The 26,406-nt window shown below is 38.7% G+C and overlaps 1 protein-coding gene across 1 annotated transcript in view; it reads right to left on the reverse strand.

The window, feature by feature from the left end:
* LOC100016030 (zinc finger protein 135-like) overlaps positions 1-26,406 on the reverse strand; it is a 72,879-nt gene that overhangs the window by 23,644 nt on the left and 22,829 nt on the right. The window contains exons 3-4 of the mRNA XM_056821010.1: positions 19,847-20,774; positions 19,057-19,072 (exon numbers count right to left, since the gene is read on the reverse strand). Of these exons, the coding sequence (XP_056676988.1) occupies positions 19,057-19,072; positions 19,847-20,774 (944 nt within the window). The remainder of the gene's footprint in view (positions 1-19,056; positions 19,073-19,846; positions 20,775-26,406) is intronic.

Here is a 26,406-nt window from a genome sequence, read left to right on the forward strand (position 1 = left end):
ATATTATGGGAAAGAATGTTTCAGCCTTGAGGAAAACAATGGCCTTGACTTTGCCTCCTCATCTGTTTTGTTCTAGAGCCTTTCCCTAACCCCATTCATTTGAATGGGAGACAAAAGAATTTGAGGTTTAGAAAACTGGCGTGGGGAGAAGGAACAGTTTGATCCAGAGAGCCCTCAGCAGTTTGTTGGAAGGACTATCCTCTAAAACTCTTGGTAACTGGGTACAGTTTAGCAAGTGGACATTAAGAAGAAAGTAACTAGTAATTTTTAATGCTAAAGCAGATTAAAGCTTTTGACTTTGTCTTTAGTGACCAGGAAGCTGAGATTTAAGATGGAAAAAAAACAAAAATTTTAAATTTTAATGCACTTAATAATTCATTTCTGCGTTCCAAAGAATTAGCTTCCTAGAGTAAGGAAAGAGTATCATAACCAAGACTGTGACTGAGGGATATTTGCTATGGGAGGAAGAGGAAGAGCACCAGAGGGATTTTTCCTCTAGTGTGAAGTCTCCTGACTTTCTAAGAGACCTAAAGCAAAAAGGACCTGGACTTTAAATTGGAAATGAGAATGACAAAATCTATTCTTCTTCCTTAGCAATGAGATAGCACCTCTGTTGAGAGTTCATTTGAAAACAGAAGCAGAGCAAAGTTGTCCACAACATTATGACCAGTGGAGATGCAGCTGGTAGTGACCAACAGAGCAGTAATTCTGTGAGAATAGCATGGCCTCAGATACTTACTAGCTGGCCAGATACTCAGATACTTACTAGCTGTATAAGTATCCCAAAGTAAGTCATTTAACCCTGTTTGACTCAGTTTCCTCATCTGTAAGTGAGCTGGCAAGGAAAATGGCAAACCACTCTAGTACCTTTGCCAAGAAAACTCCAAATAAGGTCATGAAGTATAGGACACTCCAACAGAACTGAATAACTAGCTCACAGATATGTATGTAAAATGTTAGAATGTGGGCTGTGGATGACCTTGTCTCCTTAGCTAACCTTTTGTTCTTACTCAAATTCATTTATATGGGTCTGGATTCTGGAAGTAACTGACCCTAAATTAAATTATCTAAAACTAAGGATTTAGATATATCTTCTTCACCCCACTCCCCACCTGGGACTTGGGCAAGGACGTGCTTCTGAGAGACCTTCTGAACCATGTATGTGTAAGAAACCTCTTCACTGGCTGTGACAGTAATACTACAAGATTGGGACAGTTTTACTCTTTCTAGTAGTTAAGGTTCAGTACACCCGCAGTTTGGGTGAACTGAGTTGAGTGTCTGTTAGGAAATGTCAGAATAGCCAAGGGGAGTTACACAGTAGAGTGACACTCAACTAAGGCAGAGTTGAGTAACACTGAGCTGAGACTTTCAGGAGTGGAAGAGGAATGTGTCCAAGATGCTACCAGATGATCAGGGCAACATCAGCTGCCTAGTAATAACTATGAGGCCACCAGAGATGAGGGGAGCCCATGAGTTCTATTAGCTCACCTGAGACAAAACACCATCATGCATAGGATCTAGTGAGAGCCGCACAATGACATCATTAGAAGACATCAGTAATGTTGCACCACCAGAGAAATGTTCTCCTTCCATATATATTGTCTGTGTGGGCCCCTTTGTGTGTTCACTCTTGTATTTGTGACAGAGTATACACTGCACTTATGAGGGCAGTGCTTTATTGCAGATCTTACTATTTATTTCCTTAGATGCCTTTGCTTTGAAATAATTGCATTCTCTGGCTAACTAGGCAAACAGTGAACAATTTTGGAAAGGCTTGTGAGCTGTCATTTTAAATGGATGTAGACCTGCAGATTCCCTTGAAACTGTGAGAGCCATTTATGTGAGGATGGTGACCCAGATGTAATATACACCAGTCATCTTCCATGCCTGGAATATATTCCTTTCTCATTCTAGCCTTTCAGAAAAATTCTTTTCCTTCAGGTTAGGTATTACTTCCTCTGAGAAGTGTTATGAGAGTGTCCCAATTATGAGTACTCTCTCCCACTTCCAACTGCCTCTTATTTATAAGTGAATGAAAAATACATTTATTAGTGTAGCAGTCCACCCCTAGCTATGGGCAAGGGAAACAGTTAGCATGTACAGATTGTCTTAGAAGAGAGCATGCTCAGTCTTGAGCCTCTGGCCAAGCTCCATCTTTAATTCCATTCCTTCTCTATCTCTCTCACCTGGGACCTGGCCTTCGGCCAGGCACTTTCCTTTCTCTATCATCTCTCCAACCTGTGTGGTATTAAATTTGGATCACTGGACGGGTACAAGCCTTCTGAGTAGTCCACTGATTGGAGTTTTGCTGAGGCTCATTGATAATTAGTAAGGCCTGCATTTCTGACTCATTCCTGCCACCTCATATCTCTAATTTGGCTCTGCCACCCCCCTTGCGGTATCCAAAACTTCTATCCTTCCTCTATCTTCCTACCTTAAAGCTTATCTCGCCTCGGGAAGCTTTAATTAGGCACTTACTACGTGCCAATCATTGAACTGAGAGAGGTTAAAGAAAAATAGAAAAAAAAATTGCCTATTTCTGCTTTCAAGGAACACACTCTAGAAATGTAGAAGACAACACAAATGGAACAATAATGGAGAATTCTGCCTTGGTGTGGCTGGAAAGGTCCCTCTCTAAACCTAAGGGTATAAAGGAAGGGTGGGTGGCAATGCTCTGGGTAAATTAGGGTATACCATCAAGTTAAATGATAGTGCCCATACATCTGAAGGGAACAATGTCATGAAAAATAAAGCCTGGAGGACTTGAAGCATGGTGAAATTAGTTTAACTCTATACTCAGATCCTTTGGCCCTTTGTTCTATCACCAATTGTGCCTTGGACTCCAACCTTGGACTACTACATATGTTACCTTTGATCTCATTAGAATACTGCTGAATGAAGATGACAAAAGTCATGAAATTCTGATGACCAAGAGCTCTACAAATGTGTCACAGTAAAAAAAAAGAAAATTTAAATAAAAAATAAATGTTAAATTAAATAAACATTAAAATAAAAAAATAAAAGCAGAAAAGGTCTTCATAGGTGGAGTAGCCTGTAAACAAGTTCAAGAAAGAATGCATTAAGATTCTCCATGTAAACCTTAAAATTTCTTAGACTTATAAATGTTGGAAATTTCATCATTGGGAAATTTCATACTTGGAAAATTTCTTACTGATAGTCTATTGCAATGTGAACCCCATTGGCATGGGAGGTTCCTCCTCCTCCCTTCTTAAGATTACTTTAGGACAGAAACCTTTTGCTGAACAATGGAAAGGACTTTGACCTATGCTTAAGCATAGAACAGGAATTTCTTTGAGTCATGATTGATTTTAGAATTGATACAATAGAGATACTTGGAATGACAGAATCAGGTCTTGGAAAATACAATTTCCACCCCACTCAGTCCTAACAGGATTTAGGAAGGGCTGCAGCATAGATCAAAATTTAATTATTCCAATCTCTACCCTACTCAGGGTAACAGGATTTAGGAAGGGCTGTAGCAAAGGATCAAAGATTTAATTATTTGAGAATATGACCTTCAACAGACATGTGCAAAGCCAGAGACCTCTGGGAGGTCCTGGGTTAAGCTAGAGCCTCCATTGGCACAGGGAAATTGATGGACAGTGATTGATAGATGTCAGAACTGAGGGGAGGGAACTTGGATGGTTTCCTTAAAGATAGAGGGGTCTGAAGACTCAGGGTGGTGGTTGAGGAGTTTGTCTGAGTGGTTGGAGTGTGCTCTGAGAAGCTTGCTCTGAAGGAAGCTGAAGGTGGGGGCCTTTGACACTGTTTCGCCATTTTGGTCACGTGACTAATAGGGACTGATCTCCTTTCTTTGCCCCAGCTATCTAAGGGCTTGGGCCTTTTGGCCCAGCCTAAACAGAAGGGGTATTTAAGCCCTATTCCCTTCTCTCCCCTTTCCATCTCTCTCTCTCTCTCTCTCTCTCTCTCTCTCTCTCTCTCTCTCTCTCATCTCTAATTCCTTTCTTCCTCCTGTTTGTAATTAAACTCTATAAAAGACTGACGGCTGACTTGCTGAATTCCTTGGCGACCTTAAATTAATATATATCAGTCTTTTAAGTGATTTCCTTGTCACATTGTGGCTGACCACACGGGAGTCTAAAGAATCCTCTCAATAAACTTCTGAAATTCCTTGCCTTTTTACTATACCGTCTCATCACTTAGTCCCTTTTTTTTAACAAAAAACTTGGCTTAAAGACACAGCTGCTAGAACACGTGAGTATAAAAAACTTTTTCTCTCTTCTCTTTTCTCCTTAAGTTAAATTGGAATCAGCAGTTTTTCTTTTTCTTCCCTTTAATCTTAAGGGACAGCTGGGTAGCTCAGCGGATTGAGAGCCAGGCCTAGAGACAGAAGGTCCTGGGTTCAAATTGGACCTCGGATACTTCTCAGCTGTGTGACTCTGATAGACAGAAAACAGCTGTTTTAAATCTCAGCAACAGGACTCTAAAGTCCTGGCTGGAAGAGCTGTTTCTAAATATCCTTTCCCTTAAGGAACAACTTCCTGGATTAAAAAAAAAAAACCTTGTGGAAAGTTTGTGGCTTTGCCCTGCTCCCCACGTGTTTTGTGAAATTACAAAATATATATAAAAAAATGAGTACTACATTCTTTGACAATTATATGGCAGCTGAAGAAGTAGGGGCATTGAGGAATGCAGGATACCTCCAAATTTTTATATTAATAGGTACTGTCATTTTTGTACTCCTCAATACTATATTTAGAGATGCTAAAATAAAAAAAATTGAGGATAAAATAGGAAATATTGAGGATAAAATAGGAAATATTGAGGATAAAATGGGAAATATGGAAGATCAAATAGGAAAAATTGAGGATAAAATGCAAGCCCAATTAGAAGATCTAAAAAGTTTCTTATAGGATCAATTGGCAAACAACCACTCTACCAGAAATAGACCTGTTTCTGAACCTTTGAATGAGGAAATTTCCTTCCCTGAAATAGAGATGGAAAACACCTTCCCTATAGCCCAGTTAACAGACTGCTTCTCTCGTGCAGTGCAAATCTTGACTGAATTTAATCCCCAAAACCCTTCCCCTGCAATCCCAGTTTCTCATGTTCCCTCTCCTACAGAAAACCAAATTTCAACGCAAAGGAGATCTTGTCCTCCTAGAGAAACCTGTCCTTGTCAAACTGACCCACAGGTACAAAATTCAACTAGAGGCCTGTTTCCCCTAAGAGAAGTACCTGAAATAGGACAGAATGGGGATGTGGTGACTTTAAGACATAGGATACCGTTTACTCCCCAAGAAATAAATGAATTTACATGAAATATCCCCACATATGAACAAGATCCTTTTCTAGTAACAAAAAAGATGGGAGACATATTTTTTCAGTATAATCCGTCTTACAAGGACGTTGAGAGCTTACTCCAGGCTTTTTTAAGTGAACGTGAAAAAAATAAAATAATTGCTCATGTCAACAAAACCCGGGGGCTTAATGCAGCACATTGGCCATCTCAGGATCCCGAATGGGACTATAACAATCCTGAGGATTATCTACAACTATACAGTTGTAGAGAGGCCATCCTCACGGCAATGAAGGAATGTGCAGACAGTACAGATAAGTGGATGGAACTGGAAAAAATTAAGCAAAAGGAAGAAGAATCACCGTCCAAATTTATGGATAGAATTATCGAGTTTGGGGACAGATACTTAGATTGGGACTTAACTAAAGAGAGTAGTTTAAGACAAGTTAGAAGAATCTTTGTAAATAATTCTTGCAAAGCAATTAAGAATTATTTTAGAACACAATGCCCAAGATGGTCAGATATGAACCTTGAAGAATTGCAAAAAACAGCTATATATGTTTTAAAGGGAAACAAGGAAAAGGAGGAAGAAAATAATGATGACATGGAGGAAATGAAGAAAAAAATGAGATATTTAATAGATAGGATGACTAAATTAGAAAGAGGGCATGATAATGAACCAACGACAATTGCCCCTCTCCAGAAATCCAATTATCAATCCATTACTTGCCACTTCTGTGAGAAGAAGGGCCACAAAATGATGGAATGTAGAACCTTTCTTAAGATGATTGGAAGGAATACACAGTTTAATAATAGCTTTAGAAATAATAACTATAGAAATGATGATAACGGTTATAGAAACCAGAATTCTAGAAATTATAATAATGACTATGGAAATAACTATAATGAATATAGAAATAAGAACTTTAGAAACCAGAATTATAGAAATAGGAATTGGGAAAATAATGACAATGTTCCAATTGAAGAAAATTATAATGATAATGAACAACAACAATATATGAGAAATGGAGGTCGTCCAAAAAATACTCGAGGTACTAATGACCCTCAGAGAGGTGCCCTTCAGGAGGGTGCCCAGGGAACTTCCTAATATAATGAAGATGATTCTTCTTAGATTGTATTGATTTTGTTGATATTAATTAACCTTTTTCAGTTTTTTTTTCTCCTCTCCAAATAGTAGGAAAGAATGAATAAAGAACTTAAGACTATGATTGGAAAATTATGCACTGAGACCCATTTAAAATGGCCTGAAATTCTCCCTCTGGCCCTATTTTATCTTAGAAGCAGGCCTAGAGGAGACTTACATATTTCACCATTTGAGATGCTTTTTGGACATCCACCTATACAGGCTAAGCCTTTCTCCCCAGCTTATACATCGCTATTAGGGGGAGATATTACTATTGCTTCCTATATACAGGAGTTACAGCACAAACTACGTGAACTTCATGAATCCGGAGCTGCAGTACAAGCCGAACCATTAGACTTTTCTCTGCATGACCAGAACCCAGGATATAAAGTTTATATCAAGAATTTCAAGCGAACTGGAGCAACTCAACCTTCATGGGAAGGACCATTCCAAATATTATTAACTACTCCAACATCTATAAAGACTGGAGAAAGAGACTCTTGGATTCACTGCTCACATGTGAAGAAAGCATCTTCTGCTGAGACTGATTGACTCTATCCTATCATATGAATTGTGACTCTATCTTATCATATGAATTGGAGATAATAATCATAGACAAATGGATGCTGTTTTTTTTTCAAGAATATATTGAATTACTGAATTTTTTCTTATTTTTTCTTATTTCTTTTCTTTTATTTTTTGATCAGAATATTTGATTTTTTTCTCATTTTTTGTACTGAAGGTACACATAATTAATATTAATATTATTGTTCCCTGCAGTAATATAAGTTAATATATATACTCTTGCTATAATATCAATATATGCCTAAAAGCTTTAAACTATGGGAACCTGCCATTTATTGATAAAATATTATAGGACTGTGATTAATGTTTGTGTCTGATTCCAGGAAAAGGAATAAAAACAAGGAGCACAGACTAAACCTGAATAGTGCCAATAGAACACACAAGAAATATTAAAGTGAGACTCGAGGTTGCGACGCTTAACTTATGTTTAAGTCGTAGGACTTCCTTGTATCTACACTCTTTACGAAGTACTCAAACAAGTACAAAGATTGACTATCATGCTGGCTCCCTATATCCCTGAATGGAAAAAAAAATCAGACAAGGGAATGACATTTCCCCATTAAAATAGAATTCTAATTCTTTTCTTCTTATATTATGGCAACTTCCTGTAGTCTTGGCTACAAATGGCTAAGTGAAGTATTATTGCATCCTGTCCTACATACTTGTGGGATAGAAATTACTTTAAACTGGACCTATACAAGGCGTATTTTGAATTTTTCTTATGTTTTTAAATTATTTTTCTATTCTTTTGATAATTGACACATACACCCCCATAACTGAACATTGCATTCTGAGCTAAACTTGATATTTTTTTTAATACTTACTTCAGGGGGGATTGTATTTTAATTTAAAATCTAAGAATTTTATTTTTGAATTTTTTTTGTCTGAGATTGTATTTTTATAAAAATCCAAGAATTTTGTTTAAGATTTTACTGTTATAAAAAATTCAAAGATTTTGATTCTGTTTGAGAAAAGACCTTCAAGAAAGAAGCTTGAAACTTTTATATCCAGAGAATGAACTGTTGCAGAAAGATGCCAAAAACCTACACTTCATCAAGAAGATCAAGAATGAACTTTGGATGTGATTGATTGGACTGAACTTTTGACTGAACATTTATTGTAACTGTACACATTTATGCCAAAAGGGACTGCCCCTAATTTGGCTTTCTGTCGATGCGCCTAGCAAACATTGGTTTTGCTTTCTTTTCTTTTCTATTTCCTCTCTCACTATTCTAATTTCTCTTAGAAAATTGAATATTGTGTATATCTTTAGTTAGAAGTGAATTTAGAACTACAAAATGATTATGTTAAATGATCAATGGGGAGACTAGTCTCCCAATGATCATCAGGGGGGATTGTAAACCTTAAAATTTCTTAGACTTATAAATGTTGGAAATTTCACCATTGGGAAATTTCATACTTGGAAAATTTCTTACTGATAGTCTATTGCAATGTGAACCCCATTGGCATGGGAGGTTCCTCCTCCTCCCTTCTTAAGATTACTTTAGGACAGAAACCTTTTGCTGAACAATGGAAAGGACTTTGACCTATGCTTAAGCATAGAACAGGAATTTCTTTGAGTCATGATTGATTTTAGAATTGATACAATAGAGATACTTGGAATGACAGAATCAGGTCTTGGAAAATACAATTTCCACCCCACTCAGTCCTAACAGGATTTAGGAAGGGCTGCAGCATAGATCAAAATTTAATTATTCCAATCTCTACCCTACTCAGGGTAACAGGATTTAGGAAGGGCTGTAGCAAAGGATCAAAGATTTAATTATTTGAGAATATGACCTTCAACAGACATGTGCAAAGCCAGAGACCTCTGGGAGGTCCTGGGTTAAGCTAGAGCCTCCATTGGCACAGGGAAATTGATGGACAGTGATTGGTAGATGTGAGAACTGAGGGGAGGGAACTTGGATGGTTTCCTTAAAGATAGAGGGGTCTGAAGACTCAGGGGGGTGGTTGAGGAGTTTGTCTGAGTGGTTGGAGTGTACTCTGAGAAGCTTGCTCTGAAGGAAGCTGAAGGTGGGGGCCTTTGAGACTTTCTCCATTTTGGTCACGTGAGTAATAGGGACTGATCTCTTTTCGTTGCCCCAGCTATCTAAGGTCTTGGGCCTTTTGGCCCAGCCTAAACAGAGGGGGTATTTAAGCCCTATTCCCTTCTCTCCCCTTTCTCTCTCCCTCTCTCTCTCTATCTCTAATTCCTTTCTTCCTCCTGTTTGTAATTAAACTCTATAAAAGGTTGACGGCTGACTTGAGTTTTCATTTAGGAATTACATAGCTGAATTCCTTGGCGACCTTAAATTAATATATATCTGTCTTTTAAAGTGATTTCCTCCCTGAACAACTTGCAGGGACCCAGGAGAAAAAAACACCATTCATAAGCAAAGGATAAACTATGGGAGTGGAAACACCGAGAAAAAGCAACTGCCTGAATACAGAGGTTGAGGGGACATGACAGAGGATAGACTCTAAATGAACACTCTAATGCAAATACTATCAACAAAGCAATGGGTTCAAATCAAGAAAACATCTAATGCCCAGTGGACTTACGCGTCGGCTATGGGGGGTGGGGGGGGGGGAGGAAAAGAAAATGATCTATGTCTTTAACGAATAATGCTTGGAAATGATCAAATAAAATATATTTTAAAAAAAATAAAGTGATTTCCTTGTCACATCCAAATTAAATCAATATATACTTTAATCTCAGTGACTTTAATACAAAGGCAGAAATATGGGAGAACAGCAAAAATACATCAGAAAATGTGGCTCAAAATTATGAAATAAAAGAGGTTTGTGTGGCACACAGAAATTTCATATCTATATTTCATAAATACTTTCTTTGAGAAGTGTGCAGAAGTACTAAACCTGGAAAGCACCAAATATCACCGAGAGAGAGAGAGAGAGAGAGAGAGAGAGAGAGAGAGAGAGAGAGAGAGAGAGAGAGAGAGAGAGAGAGATTGACCAAATCTTAATCATGGATATTACTACCAAAAAAAGACAAGAAAATATCAATAACTTCTGACCCATGTGCCTTCTTTCCCATCTTAAAATCTATGTGAGAATAATTTACATACATATCAAAGGCTTCTTTGATGAAAGTTAAGAAGGCAATATATGGGCAAATGGTACTCTAAATCAGACCACATCTTTATAGTCACATGACTGACTATAAGGAATAGAGAATACAAAATCCTACTATTATGTGTGTTGTCTATACAATATCACTTTATTTCATAGGGCAAAATGCCATCTCAAAGGGTCTCCTTCAGTGAGGTGTCTCCCATGCATATTTCAACAAGTCAAGTCACTTTTCTATTACTGTCCATGGTACCACCATTCTTTTGGTCATTCACGCTCACAACCTCGGTGTTACCCTTCTCTTCACTTGTACTACATGTACAATCTTTTGCCAGTCTTGTCACCCCTATTTTCACATCAGTAATATATGTACCTTCCTCTCTGACACAGCTACCACTCTGGTACAGGTTCTCATCACCTCAGTTTTAGATGATGGCAATAGCCTTCTAGCAAGTCTATGGACCACATCTCTTTCCACTCAAGTCCAACTTCCTCTCTGCTGCCAAAATAATCTTCCTAAAGGTCTCACCATGCCACTGCCCTACCCAGTAAACTCTAGTTACTTCCTAGTACCAACAAATCCTATTTGGTTTTTAATGCCTTTTACACTCTGACATGCTACAGTCAGCACTGGCCTTCCTGTTCTTCACAAAGGCCATTTTATCTACCAATTTTGTGCCTTTAAACTGGTTGACTTTTGTGCCTGGAATGCTCTCCCTTCTTATCACTGTTTCCTAGTTTCCTTCAAATCTCAGCTCAAACCATTTCCTACATGAATACTGATAAATATAACCTACATAAACAAAACTGCTTTGGGAGGATTCCTCAATAATTATTGAGTACAAAGGAGTCCTTAGGTCAAAGAGTTCTCAAACTGCCAAATCCTACTTCTTAATTTAACAGAAGAAAATGAAGTTTAGAGAAATAATTTGTGCGATGCCATACAAAGTAAAAATTACAGAACTGGGATTTGAACCATCCTCCAATTACAAATGAGGTACTCTTTTCACTCAACAATATTGCCCTTTTTCATAGCACACAGAGAAGATTGAGTTGTTTTTTACAAGAAGAGGACTTTTACTTACAAAAAACAAAACTCCTCAATCTTGAAAGAGGACTATGATAAAGCACTATAGGAAGGGAGTTATAGGGGAAACAGCTATTCTGTTCATCTTGTTCCTATTTTGGCAATGTGCATGAGGTTTCAGTAACCTAAGTCATATCACAATGATTTCTAGAACAATTCCTCTAACAACCAATTTGTACTAAAAAAGTGAAATAAAAAACAAGTGGTAATTTGATCTTGATGGCATTTTGATTACTAAGAATTATTCCATCCTTAAATGTTGAAGACGAGACTTGATGGCAGGTGTAGGCAACAGCTGCTTGTCCACTCCCTGCCTGAATTCTGTAACTCCAGGCATGTGACCATCATGACCACTGTGGTGGAGTTAGCAAATAGCTCTAGGAGCCAATAGCAGTGGTAATAAGGCACCACCCAAACCCTTGGACAATTTTCAGGAAACAAAACTGTTTAGAGAACAAATGGGGGGAAAAGGGACATTAGCAGGATTCTGATTCTGAAATAAAGTTTGGGGTTGGATGTTAAAGGAACAGAATTATATGTTGCAGAGCAGGTGGATTGGGGCAGTTGTCTTCCACTGCCAAGGAGCCAATAGAGATCCATGAAAAGTTTCTGGTGACTCCCACTGACTCTCACTCTTTCTCTGATTTTGTGGGGGGTTTTTCACTGTCAAAGAAAAGAAGGTTTTAGGACTACACAGCTATCCTTGATTTCCTAAGCCAATTTAAGGGTATTAAGATGAAAGCAATATTAGAGGCTAATAATCAGATTTGATTTTATATCTCTTGTTAAAACCATTTCATTGGCTGTTTGGGGAATAGCAAGGTCCACAAGGGAATTTAGAGCATCAGGCAAGAGTACAAGCACAAGTGACCAGATTGTTCAGATCACAAGGGATCCAGCTTGATCTGCCTATTAACTGGAGGAAGTGGGGATGGTGGCACAGAACATGGGGGAAAGGGGGTGGTACCACATACTTGGCACTAAACTCTTAGAGCAACAAGATGATCCAGCCCAGGTCACTAGAATGCTTTAGCACACATGCTACAAAAGTCTGGAATTCACATCCTCACATATTTTCCAGGGAAACAAGAGACCCCGTCATTTCAGGGACAGCATCATTAATCCCTTAAGTGATGCTCAACATTTTTACAATTGAAGTCTAGGTAGCTTCTGTCATAGATAACACAAATGTTGCATTATCTTGGGCAGTACAGGGCAGCCAGTATTATCACTGTGCAGCATCAGACAAAGGTGAGGCTACTCCTGGCACAAGTTCAGGCATTTTGAAGACAGTCTGGGCTCGGGAGGTAAGGAAAGTCCTGGAAGGCAGGGACTGAGTGTACTCCAAAACACTATGGAGGGTACTCTATCTATCCCTGGTAACTAGATAGGTCTGATGGATGTGTTTATCCTACTGGACAAGGTCGCAACATTAGAGAAGAGGGCAAGAATGTAACCCAAAGGTCTTGATAAGAACTAATGGATCCAAGGATCAGCAACCTAAATCTCAAGCCCATATACCTGGAAACCACCTGAAACTGGCAATCATCTTTGTGTTGGCAGAATGCACAAGATACATCGTGTACTTTAAGCACATCCTAGAGACCCAGGATAAGAAAGAAGAGTTTGTGGAGATGTAGTAGTGAAAATAACTACTATGGATACTAGTGAACAGTAACTACTGTCTGACTCTGGGTCAGTATCCAAGGTACATAAAATGTGCTACATTTGGGCTGTCTTGGAGCCCATCTTTTCCACCTAGGGCCCAGACATTTGGTTTGTGGATACAAGTAGACCTTCCTTAATGAAAGAGCTAAGTAATTACCCTCCATCAAACTGGACTTGAGGCTAGAATCTACTCCATGTTATCAGAGAAGTTTTGAGTGCTCAGCACAAGGCACGGAACATGAAAAGGGGAGAATATTATACTTTTTCCCTCAAGAAGAGTCCAGGGTGTGTGTGAGAGAGTGGGGCTTTATATACAAGTTTAAGAAAGGAACTATGGGCCTATCTTCTGACTTCAAATCACTCTGAAGAACAGATCTGACAAAGAAGTATAGTCCTCTAGGTTACAGAAAGGATTGGGCTTCTACTCAGCAACACAAGTCCTCAGAAGAAAAGCAGTATTAATCAAGTATTTTATTAAGCACTTTGTGCTAGGCACATAGTAGATGATTGACAGATGCAAGTTGACTGGCTACAGATACAAATACAAAACAAAACATGCCCTGCTCCACAGGCTTACATTCTATCAATATAAGAAATCAAAGGAAGAAGCTAAGTAAAATCTAAGGCCAGTAAATGCTTCAGATTTTATACACCTCTCCCTATGTAACACTGCAGTCTAGTGATAGCTCTCTCTCTCTCTAAAGCCACTGAGGCAGAATTTTGTGGAAGATCTAAGAAGGAGCGAAATTCCCCATGAACTAGAGAATTGTGGTTGGTCATTCTGGATAGAAAACTACGTTGAGTGTGGTAAAGGAAGGATTTTGGACAAAGAACTAGTCTGTGGCTGAACAAGTTTAATGAGAGAATACATTGAGTACTTGGAAGCTTCTGTAGAGCTAGAAAAGTGATTCTCTGACTGGTACAGGGCAAGTACAGAATGGGACAAGCTTGGGTATGTGAGATCTGACCAGAGGGGCTATCAACAGAAACCTGGGATCTACTGGCTAAAGCAAGAAAATACTTAGACCATTCAACTCAATTTGACAAACAATAATTAACCACCTGACACATATTACAAAAGAATTTCAACAGAAAGGCAACTAAAAAATAAAGTCAGAAATCTTATGCAAAAAATTGGCACCTGAATTGTGCTCTAAGAGAGTTAGGTGATTCTGAGGACATGCAGAAAATATCTAAACAAAGATCACAGCGATAGGAGGTGGGAATAGCATTTGTAGGTAAAAGATTAGTTTGCCTTAAGTAAAATACATGGAAAGGAACAAATACAGGATGTCAGGGTCAGATGATATCTTATCTGAGTAGTAATGGGTGGTCCCTGAAATTTAAGAATGGGAGTAGGGTGGTTAGACTTATGTTTTAGGATTATCAACTAGACAGCTATGTCAAAGATGGAGTTGAGTGATTCTAATTGGAAGGCTATTTTAATAGTCTAGAAGAGAAGTAAAAAGAGCCTGAAAGAGAGTAAAGGTTGCCTGAAATGAGAGACAGAATGGAATGAAAAAGGAAGGCAGAATTGACAAAGCTTAACAACTGGTTGAGTCTAGAAGGTGAGAAAAGGATGAGATGTAGATGACTTTATGGTTGTAAAATTTGGAAAGAAGGTTTTTGGGGAAAATATGAGTTCTGTTTTGAACATGTTGAATTTAAAATGGCTATAGGATATTGGAAGAAAAAAGGCAGCAGGTTAGGAAGATTTAAGGAAGACTAAAGATGAGAAGATTTAGGTATCATCTCCTTAGAACTGATGGCTAAAACCATGGGAGCTGTCATAAGTGTAAGTATAAGAGACCACTAGAATGAAGTATTAGCATATGTGCCCAGCTGGCAAGGGGTAGCTGCTCCATTTCCCCTCTTCCCAGCACCCAAGGACATTTTTGCATGCCCCACTCCTCTGTCCAGATGTCCAAAGTGAGCACTTCCTTCCTTCACTCTCTGGGGCTCTCTGGGGTATTTTGGGGGGCTCACAGGCAGCTTGATGTCACAGTTTCAGCACATGAACTTGAAAACCTTTGACAACACTGCTTTAGGGGATGTACACATTTAGTGAGAGGATGACCCAGCTGCAAAGCATCCTGAAGAGAGATCAGGCAGGTAGAAAGACCAAACGAGGGAACAATGTAAGAAGAATCAAGGAAGGATGGTATCCAAAGTGAGTGCTCCAAAGTGTTAAAGCTGCAGAAGGGCCAAATTGAATGAGGACTGAGAAAAGATCATTGGACTTAGAGGAAAGAGATTGTTAATTACCTTGGAAAAGGCAATTATAGTTAGATGATTGAGTAGGAAGCCAGAAAGCAATTAGTTGACACATGAATAGGTGAGGAAATGGAGGTAGCAAGTGTAGATAACTCTTTTGGAGGAATCTGGCTATAAAAAGGAGAAAACAATTCAGAGCATGAGGAGATGAGGCTTTTTTTTGGTCAACATTTTAATGCAATAAAGTTACTGAATTGACATTAGTTAAAACATTCCCCACCCCACAAAAATCACTTCCCCTTCCTATAATGACCAGTCATGAAATTAATGTCTTTTCCACAGTAAAAATATGTTAAGTATGTTTGTAACAGTGTTATCTCAACCAATGAAGGCATAAACATGCCCACATCTCCTATGTCAATAACAATGTCTAATGAGCTATATAGTTTAATTGTGAGATAAAATTTGCCCTCTACAGAGAATAAAACACAAAATCCCCAACATTATTTGGCATTATAGCAACTTAACATTCCCCTAAGGCTTCTATTTACGTGGAAAATGAAGAAAGGATTTCTTACAAAAATCAGACATCCCTCTGGTGAATGCAATCATGTTAGACAGATTTTTCAGCCTGAATATATCCACAAATCAAGTGCAGGATATTTAAGGATGGGGAAAACTCAGGCATGTTTTCAGGCAATGGCAAAGAGAATCAGGAGAGTTTGAAGAGAAAGGGCTTAATGAAGGGAACAATTTCCCAAAAGAAATGAATTGAGATCAAAGGCCAAAAATAAAGAGATCCAATCAGATACTCATTTTACAGAGAGAGAAGTTGAAGCCTCAAAAGCATGAAGGGACAGAACCTAGACCAGAACAGAAGACTTCTTACTTGCAGTCCAAAAAATTAAAGGCTTGTAAGATTTAAATTAATATCCAATAACTCCAAATATTATATTTTATAAGATTTATTAATAATCACTTGAAGTAGAAGAAATAGGACAAAAGTAAAAGCCTGAGTTAAGAAAAGTGGGGTCACACAAACTTTATCTCTAAAATGTAAGGACATAATGTGAAAAGGAAAGTGGGATGCTGGAATTTAGAGTCCTGGGGCGCAGATTCTTATTATACAGGGAAGAAAAGGGATGGGGGTAGGGCACAATCGAGAAACTAAGCTGGAAAACTCACCTAGGTTCAACTTCTCTTGTTCCTCTCTTATGGTCTCATATGAGATTGTTAGTTAAATGATTGGTTGCCTGTCTTACAAACTGAGATTACTTAAACTCTGTATTAATTAAATCCTGCCTCTAGTGGACTGAAAGGGGATTCAATAAGGATTCCTTTAGATTCTTTTGACTGTATGAGTTCCCCTAGATAGTCTATGAGATCCCTATCAATCCTGAGATTCTGTGGGCATTTAAAAAGCCAATTCTGTGTGCATGGTACTGATGAGAGACAACTCTGTCCTCAAATTTACATTAAACTAAGTATACAGGTAACTCAAAACAAGGCAATTTGAAGGGTAGTTCTAATCACTGATAGGATCCGAGAAGGCTTCATGGAGTTGGAACCTGAGCTGAGCCTTGAAGAAATTCTAGATAAGACTTAGAAGTCTATACAAATGCAGAGAGGCAGGAGATTGCACATCAAATTCCTGGTACACCAGTTTGGCTGAAATTAGTGCAACAAGAAGGGTACTATGAAATGACAATAAAGAAATTATGGAAGGTCTTAAAGATCAGAATAAGGAATCTGAATTTTATCCTGAAGGCAATAGGGAGCTACTTAAAATTTTTGAATAGGGGAGTGACATAGCCAGACCTGTTTTAGTAATAGTTTTGGTAGCTGTATATAAGATAAATTGGAAATAGGAAAAAAACAATTAGGAGGCCATTGCAATAGTCCAAGGTTACAGGTGATGAGATCCTAAATTAGAGTAGTGGCAATTAGAGTGAAGGAGATTGATATGAAGGGCATTACAGTGAAGAAGTAAAATAGATTTAACTGGTAGGTGAAAAAAAGGAAGAGTCAAAAGAAGAGGACAAACCTGAGTGATTGGAAGGATGGACAGGTCTTTGAAGAAATGTCGCTTCTGCTTTCAATTTGAGTTTTAGATCACTATGGGACATACATGTAGGATAATATAAAAGGCAGTTAGTTTCAGTACTGCCCAATGCCTCTAAGATAATGTTTCTGGCATTTAATGCACTTTCCAATCTAGCCCCAACCTCTCTGATCTCATATTATTCTTCCTCCTACATTGAACATTCCAGCCCAAAAGGCTATACTATTCCTCCAGCATATCCCAACTCCATCTCTTTGCAGAGATTATGTCCTCTCACCTGGAAGCCCTTTTTCCCCTTATCTCTAATAAAATACCCCTGCAAGCTCAGCTCAAGGGCTACTTCCCACAGGAAACCTTTCCCAATTGAATGCTGGAGTTGCTGGTGCTATTCTTTCCCTTCCATAATCACTTTGTATGTATTGTGCAAAGGCTTATCTGAATATATGTTGTTTTCCACAAATAGAAGAAGAGCTCTTTCAGGACAGAGACCATCTATCTTCAGTGCCCGGAGTACAGTAGACCTTCAAGAAGGGTTTGCTGAATTGGACTGAATGTGGGACAGAAATTCAGGAGTGATTATGATTGTATTTATAAACCTGGAAGCCAATGACACTTAAACTTTCTGAGATCTGATGTGCAGTCACCAAGGCAGAAGAGAGCTGAACCAAGTGACCTTCTTGCTGTTCCTTATACTCAGTCCTGCCTTTGTTCTGGCTATTTCTTCCAAGCCTGAAATGTACTACTGTTCATCTCTGCCTCTTAGAATCCTTCATTTCTTTCAAAGCTCAGTTTAAGCAACGTCTACAAATTAAAGCCTTTCTTTGCTCCCTAGTTACTAGTCCCTTCTCTCAAATCACTTATATCTATTTTATAAATATTTATATATTCATGTAGTCTACCCCAGCTAGATTAGAAGCCTCTTGGGGACAGGGATTGTTTCACTTTTGTCTTTGTGTTTGTAATACCTAACAAAGTGCCTGGTACACAAAAGGTGATTAATAAATGCTTGTTGATTGACTGAAGAACTATGGCAAAGCTATAACGGACATCTACATTTGTGGAAAGAGATGAATGATGATCTAGTAAAGAAGACTAAGAACTTGTTAGACTAGAGAATCTTGGGAGAACAACAAATTGAGCCAAGAGAGTATCTAGAAGGGGATGACCGACAGCAAAGAGGGAAAGCATGAAAAATGAAAAAAAGTCATCACATTGAACAGTTAAAGAGATCATTGTTAACCTTGGAAAGAGCAGTTTGAGTTTCGGAATGAGATCCAAAATCATACTGTTTGGAATTGGGGAGTAGGAGTGAGGAAATATATGCATGTGGCTGCTCATTTCATTTTTCCTCACTAAACCTGACCCATACATTCACTGGTTCTCTCAGCTTCTCACACAGAGACCCTCTTCAGCTCCTCCAGGAGTGGGTCAATTCTAACTGGAGTATGCTGGCCTATTCTCACATTTTCCTCTGTAGTTTAGAAAAGTAAACCCTTAGCCTGTTTTCCACCAGCTTAGAACAAAGCTCAGACATGCTCATACATTTTAACATTATAGATGAGAAAACTAAGGCCCACAAAAGATGTGAGAATCACCCAAAGTTAGATAGTAAACAATAGAGCCAGGATTTTAACCCAGATCTTCTGACTCCAAATCAGTGTTTCGGATATTACGTATACAAATTGTTTTACATGGAGTCACAATTCTATTAGGTATCCCCATAAACAGCATTCTGGAGTTGGAAAAGTAAGAGATAGTCTAGTAGTGTATAGAAGATAATAGGATCAATAATTATAACTGGAAAGATCTTTGTAGGTGATCTTCCCATTTTTTCTAGCTCAAGAGGGGGCTTCCAAGGCCTTCTCATAGATATGAGATCAGATTCACTAGCTACTCCTAAGTCTGGGAGAAAGCTAGGGCCATACCTGGGCTACCTGAATCCTGAAGAAGTATTTAAAAGGCAGGTACAACATAGAGCAGGAGTAAGGAGTGGTAGTGCACTATTTCCTATAACCACTTCTGCTTTTTTTAGGGTACCTGTTCTAGTAGGGTTTAGGGGCCTCTTGCTGGGTAAACCTCAGAGGCACTTCTTAGTTTTAGGTTGATTTCCCAATCACCCCTCTTTCTTTCCTGCCAGCTTCCTTCCTAAGTGCCATTACTGTATCTAGACCTTCAAAAAGCAGAACCCAATTTTCTAGTATTTCCCTGCCCTCTTGTCCCTGAGGCAGGTACATGGGGGTTTCTGAAGGTTTCTGCTGTTTTAACTACAGGAAGATAGATTGGGAGCTTGAGAGGTGAGGAAGGGCAATGAAAAGAACAAATGAGAAAGTTACAAGCATCACAAAACAAGTTTTCTCTGGTATTCACTGGAATGTCGGAGGGCTTTGGTCTCTTGACTCAGCTTCCACAGTATCTTTTTGTTTTAAGAGCCTCATCCAAGCCCTCTTTCCTTTTTGTACTCAAGACAGGTGCTTTTGCATTCTCCCTCTATTCAGTAAGGAAGTCTCCTTCCAGGGCACCCTTGATCTCCAATTTCTCTTTTGCTCTAGGTCTTATAAGTAAGACACTGGTACACAGAGGAACTAACATAGGTCTTTGTTGGGCAGAAAGGCTACAAGTAAGATTAATGTTTCAGGATTATCCCAGATGAATGTCTATTTGATCCAATATAGCCTCTTTCACAAAGGAAGGCTGCTACTCTGGATGGTTGCTCACTGCCTAGAATGACTCCTCTGGTGTTCCACAAGCCCTGAACTCCGCAGAAAGGCTTTCCCACATTCCTCACATTCAAAGGGCTTCTCTCCAGTGTGAATTCTCTGATGTTGAATGAGGGTGGAGATCAGCCTGAAACCTTTCCCACATTCACTACATTCATAGGGTTTCTCCCCAGTATGAATTCTCTGGTGCTTCCTAAGGCCCGAGCTCTGGCTGAAGTTTTTCCCACACTCACTACATTCATAGGGTTTCTCTCCAGTGTGAATTTTCTGGTGTCTGATAAGGACAGAGTTCCGACTAAAGGCTTTCCAACATTCAGTACATACATAGGGTTTCTCTCCTGTGTGAATCTTCTGATGTCTAACAAGGTGTGAACTCTGATTGAAGGCTTTCCCACATTCATTACATTCATAGGGTTTCTCTCCAGTGTGAATTCTCTGATGCTGAATAAGGTGTGAGCTTCGACCAAAGGCCTTTCCACAATCATCACATTTATAAGGTTTCTCTCCAATGTGAATTTTCTCATGTTCAATAAGTTCTGAGGTCTCTTGAAAGATTTCACCACAGGTATCACAATGAGCATCTTCTTCTATAGGAAATCTCTGATCTGTTACATGGTTTGAATTAAGACTGAAGGTTCTCTCAAATTCATCATATTCTTGGCTCTGCTCCCCAATGGTGATTGTCTGGTGGATTGCTGCCACTGGTCTGAAACTCCTTTCTAAGGAAAGAGATCTGTTCAGGCTCTCCTCTCCATGTTTTCCCTGCTGCCTTTCTAACCTGATCTCTTGTTCAAGGGCTTCTCCAAATACTGATCCCTGGGAAACTTCCTCTGTAGGTCTTTCTGAAACCATCCATTGGGATTCCACTTCTTCAGAAATTTCCTGCTTTAGAATTAATTCTTCATTCACAGTCCTGGTTTCATGATCTAAAATAAAGAAAAATGCAAATGTTTCACAATACTTAATTTGACACAGTATAAGCTCAATGAAACAAAGGCCTTTTTTTCTTCTTTAAATTTAATTTATCCTTGCCCAATTTATTTCCCCTGTAGCTGAGGCAATAAAAAACCCCCAATAAAAAGGTAATGACCCATTTTAATACTGATCTTATTGTGGTGAAACAATGAGAAAGAACAAAAGGGGTACAGTGGACCAAAATGGAATGAGAGATGATGGTAAAAGAATCAAGGTATAAGGGTGTCCAGGGCAATAGAAAAAGCAAGAAGTGGGAGTGCAATAGGAACATCAAGAATGAGCAAAGACTGATTCTTTCATACTCAGTCTTTCTCCTGAAGCCTCCAAATTACACTTCCTCCCTTCTCACACTTAAATGATGACCTTAAGCTTTTGAGCAGATTAAGGCCATTTAATAAGAGCTCCACTTGTCTTCTACTCTTCTCAAAACACTTTTTCTTTCCTTTTCCCCAGTCTCATAAATAGAACTCCTCTTTGATCACCTATTTTCCTGGATCCTTAATCCTAATCAATTTCAATAAACATTTTTTCAATGTTGATAAAAAGGAATCAATAAACATTTACTAAGATAACAAGTGACAATTGCTATCCTCAAAGAGCTTAGATTCTACTGTGGGGTGGGGTATACAAGGTTGGATTTGAAGGGAGCATAAGAGAGATCCCAGCAACATGGTCAAGGAAACTTAGGAAAGCAGAGAACATTTTTTCACTGTAGGAATTAGGAAAAGTTTAGGTGGCAACTGAGTTTAGCCTTAGTTGAGGAAAAAGTACACCACAGAGATGGGAGCCAGTCTGCTCAAACACACAGTTGGAGAATAAACATCAGTCATGCTGGAACAAAATGTGTATGAAAGTCATCCTGAATTCCTCATTATCTATCACTACCCCTCACTCTCTCATCCCCCCAAACCCAATCTCTTGTCAAGGCATTTTGATTTCACCTTTGCAACATTTCTCAAATATTTCCCCTTCTTTACTCTGACATTATAACCACTCTAGAGCAGGCCAAGGGTCTGTCTGCCTCTAATCTCTCCCTACTCCATTCCCTCCTCTATTCAGCCACTACAGTGGTTTTCCTAAAACACAGGTCCAACCATGTCACCCCACCCCTCATTCAATAAACTTCAGTGGATTCTTATTGGCTCCAGAAGCAGATACAAAATGCTCTAGTTGGCATTCAAAGCCTTTTACATCACTCCCCAACATGTACTCTTCAAATAAGTGGACATTGACTTCCTGGCTGTTCCACAAATAAGTTCATCTCTTGGCTCCCAGAATTCTCTATGTCCCCTATGCCTGGAACATTCTCCTTCCTTCATTCCAACCACTGACCTCCCTGGTTTCCTATAAGTCCCAACTAAAATCCCACCTTCTACAAGAAGCCTTCTCCAACCTCTCTTAATTCTAGTGCCTCCCCTTCTGTTAATTATATCCTATGTAATCTTGTATATGGGTGCTTGCTTTGTATATATTTATTTATATATTGTCTCCTATTGTAAGGGTATACTAACCCTTACTAGATTATTGGTATAGTGTGTTTTTACCAATAATTTATCCTATATGGATAGACTGTTAAGTTATGACTGTTGAGACAAGATGGTTCTCAGAGCAGTCTCAAGAATTCTGGCTTAGCCAGAAGTATAAAAAAATATAGATTCATGATGATAAAAAAGGACTAAAGAAAAGGGATAAGAAAAGGAAATAAGTGGAGAAGAAATACTTATAACATATTAATCCTAAAACGATAAATCTTATCTAACCATCCTAATAAATCTGACTTGCAAGAGTCTCTTCAGTCCCCAACAAGGTTGGGGCTACACTTTCTTCCTATCTATTTTCTTTATCTATCCTAAACTAGACTCTTATCTTATACACAAAAAAAGTAAGTGGGGATTTTCTTCTTAGCTGTATAGTTGGAAAAAACAGTTCAGAATCTCTAATCTTCCTCCACACTCACAACAAACCAGCTGGGCTTGAAATGATAATTCACTCAGTGATCTCCTTCGCTGATTTTGGTCTGTTAGATGAATTTTTTATGTAGGAAGCAACTGAGATTTTTCCCACACTAGCTGAGCCTCTCTCAGGATCTCCTCTCCACACAGGATCAACCCCAAGAGTGCAAAGACAGTTGGGTAACTGTAACTCAAGGCATTCTGGGAAAAATTCTCTTATCCACAATCCATCTCTGAGATTCCATTTAAAGAAACTTAACTTATATCTTACCTATGCATTTATCTATAAATTATGCTATGTAACTATTTCCTCACATACTCTTACTTAATTAACTCTTAATTAACAAATATCCTACTATACTTCCTTAGTAAATTATAAGCTCCTTGAGGGCAGGGATAGTTTTTTGTCTCTTTTTTGTATCTCTGGCATTTAGCATAATAAATGTTTATTAACTGATTGACTGATGAAAGGGAATAATGTGAAACCAAGCTACAAAGGTAGGTTAAAGCTAGATGTTGACACTAAAGTGTCTACATTTTATACTATCTCTCTCCAGCTTCCTAGCCCTTAACTTACAAGGTATTTTAGTTTACCCTGTCCTATAAAAACTTTCCCTTGATTATGCCATTCTTCAAGTTATCTTCACTTTTATATCTCTACTATCAAACTTTCTGGGTCTATTCCTTCATAATCTATTTAGTGCTTAGATTCCTTCAACTTTCCTGTCCTACTACTTCTCTGAAACACTGATTATCAAGGTCACCTTATTACTAAATGCAGTGACTTCTTTTTTGCCTTCATCCTCTTTAGCCTCTCTCTGGCATATGACATTGTGGACCACCCCCTGCTTGCTGATATTTCTCCTCCTCTGGCTTTTAAGACACACTATCATGATTCTTCTCCCATTGTCTATCTACTTCTTTGTCTCTTACTGTTTACTTTTACACCCACCCCCTGTAAAAAATAGACTCGAATACAGGACTACAATCCCCACAAGCCTTTGCTTAATTTCCCCAAAATGCTTTGTAATCTCATGGGAATTCTAAAGTGGGCCGAGATCGAGGAAGGATTTAAGCTGGTGACAAAGGTTTCTGGGGCTCTCTGGCTCTTTTTGGACTTCTGTTTTAGAGCAGAGGCGTCTCTTCCATGATGTGAGGTTATTTTGTCTAGGCCTCTGGCCTAGACACATGTTTCTTACTTGTATATTCTTTAATCCTTAATCCTTAATAAACCTCTAAAAAATATAATACTCCTTGCAGAGAGAAACTAATTTCTACCTGCGCCAGTCTCCCCTAAATTTTAACTGTTACAGATGGTGACCACTAGATTGGATGAGAACTTCTCAAATTTTTTAGCCTAGATAATGATTTTTTAAAGCCACATTTTTCCAAGATGCTCTTTAGAAAACCATCTTGATCAGCTCCTGCCTGCGGCCCTCTCCTGCTCCTGCTTCTGCAGCCTCTCACCTGGTGCCCGAGCTCCTGGCCCTGCTTGTCTTTTTTTTTTTTTACCCCTGCAAAGCTGTTGATCAGCTCCTGCCTGCCTGCTGCCACCATCAGCTTCAGACAGCCACTTCTCCCGGCCCCACCCAGGCTGCCTGCTCTGCTCAGCCCTGCTTGTCTGCGCTCTGGCTCTGGCCCCCGCCCAGCGGACTTTCTCGCTCACCTGGCCCACCTGATTCAACCAAGATTATAATCACCTGATGACCTGCCTGCCCAATAAACCCAGAAAAAAAGGGGGTGGGGGTGGGGGTGAGGGTGAGGGTGGGGGTGGGGGGGTGTATTGGCTCCACCTGGACTGGGGCAGGAGGAGGTATCAGAGCAGGGGAGAGAGAAAAGGGAGAGGAGAAGAAACAGATTTTTTCAAACAGAAACTTAAAAAGCAATGGGCTGTTTAAAAGGATACCTTTTGACTCTTCTGGTAATTTCATTGATTTTACCTGTCTGTCAGGGAGCAAATTCAGCTCAAAGATTCAACTTTAACTTTGAAGGGGCAAATGGGTGGCTCAACGAACTGGGAGCCAGACCTGAGGACAATCGGTCCTGGGTTAAAATCTGGCCTCAGATACTTCCCAGCTGTGGGGCCCTAAGCAGACCCCTTAGACCCCATTGCTTAGCCCTTACCACTCTGCCTTCTGACAATAGACATTTAAATGGATAAGAACCCAAGGAACTTTGAAGAGACTAAAGGCTATATTCTAAGGCATTTCAGACTCCAGTGGTTTATAAAAATCTCGGTATTCTATTGCATTTTTTGTTATGGTTTAACTTTGTGATTTTAAGTTACAAGGGAATCACTTTAAAAGACTGATATATATTAATTTAAGGTCCCAAAAAAAAAACTCCCCCTCTCCCAGTCTCCAGACCCTCCTATCTTTAAGGACACCATCCAAGTTGCCTCCCCTCAGTCCTCACATCTACCAATCACTCTTCATCAATTTCCCTGTCAATGGAGGCTCTCGCTTAACCCAGGACCGCCCAGAGGTTTCTGGCTTTTGCACATGTCTGTTGAAGGTCATATTTTCAAATGATTAAATCTATACTCCTTTGCTACAGCCCTTTCTAAATCCTATTAACTTGAGTATGGTAGAGATTGGAATAATTAAATTTTGATCTAGGCTGCAGCCCTTACTCAATCCTATTAGGACTGAATAGGGTGGAGATTTATTCCAAGTATCTCCATTGTATCAATTCTAAATCAATCAAGACTCAAAGAAATTCCTGTTCTATGCTTAAGCATAGGTCAAAGTCCTTTCCATTGTTCAGCAAAGGGTTTCTGTCCTAAAGTAATCTTAAGAAGGGAAGAGAAGGAACCTCCCATGCCAATGGAGTTCCCATTCCAATAGACTATCAGTAAGAAATTTTCCAAGTATGAAATATCCCCATGGTGAAATTTTCAACAATTATAAGTCTAAGGAAATTTGAGGTTTACAATCCCCCCTGATGATCATTGGGAGACTAGTCTCCCCATTGATCATTTAACATAATCATTTTGTAGTTCTAAATTCACTTCTAACTAAAGATATACACAATATTCAATTTTCTAGGAGAAATTAGAATAGTGAGAGAGGAAATAGAAAAGAAAAGAAAGCAAAACCAATGTTTGCTAGGCGCATTGACAGAAAGCCAAATTAGGGGCAGTCCCTTTTGGCATAAATGTTACAATAAATGTTCAATCAAAAGTTCAGTCCAATCAATCACATCGAAAGTTCATTCTTAATCTTCTTGATGAAGTGTAGGTTTTTGGCATCTTTCTGCAACAGTTCATTCTCTGGATATAAAAGTTTCAAGCTTCTTTCTTGAAGATCTTTTCTTGAACAAAATCAAAATCTTTGAATTTTTTATAAAAGTAAAATCTTAAACAAAAGTCTTGGATTTTTATAAAAATAAAATCTCAAACAAAAAAAATTCAAAAATTCTTAGATTTTAAATTAAAATACAATCCCCCCTGAAGTAAGTATTAAAAAAAAAAATATCAAGTTAAGCTCAGAATGCAATGTTCAGGTATGGGGTTGTATGTGTCAATTATCAAAAAAATAGAAAAATAATCAAAAACATAAGAAAATTTCAAAATAGACCTTGTATAGGTCCAGTTTAAAGTAATTTCTATCCCACAAGTATGTAGGACAGA

This window comes from Monodelphis domestica, chromosome 3 (assembly GCF_027887165.1).
Source record: "Monodelphis domestica isolate mMonDom1 chromosome 3, mMonDom1.pri, whole genome shotgun sequence".
Taxonomy (NCBI): Eukaryota; Metazoa; Chordata; class Mammalia; order Didelphimorphia; family Didelphidae; genus Monodelphis; species Monodelphis domestica.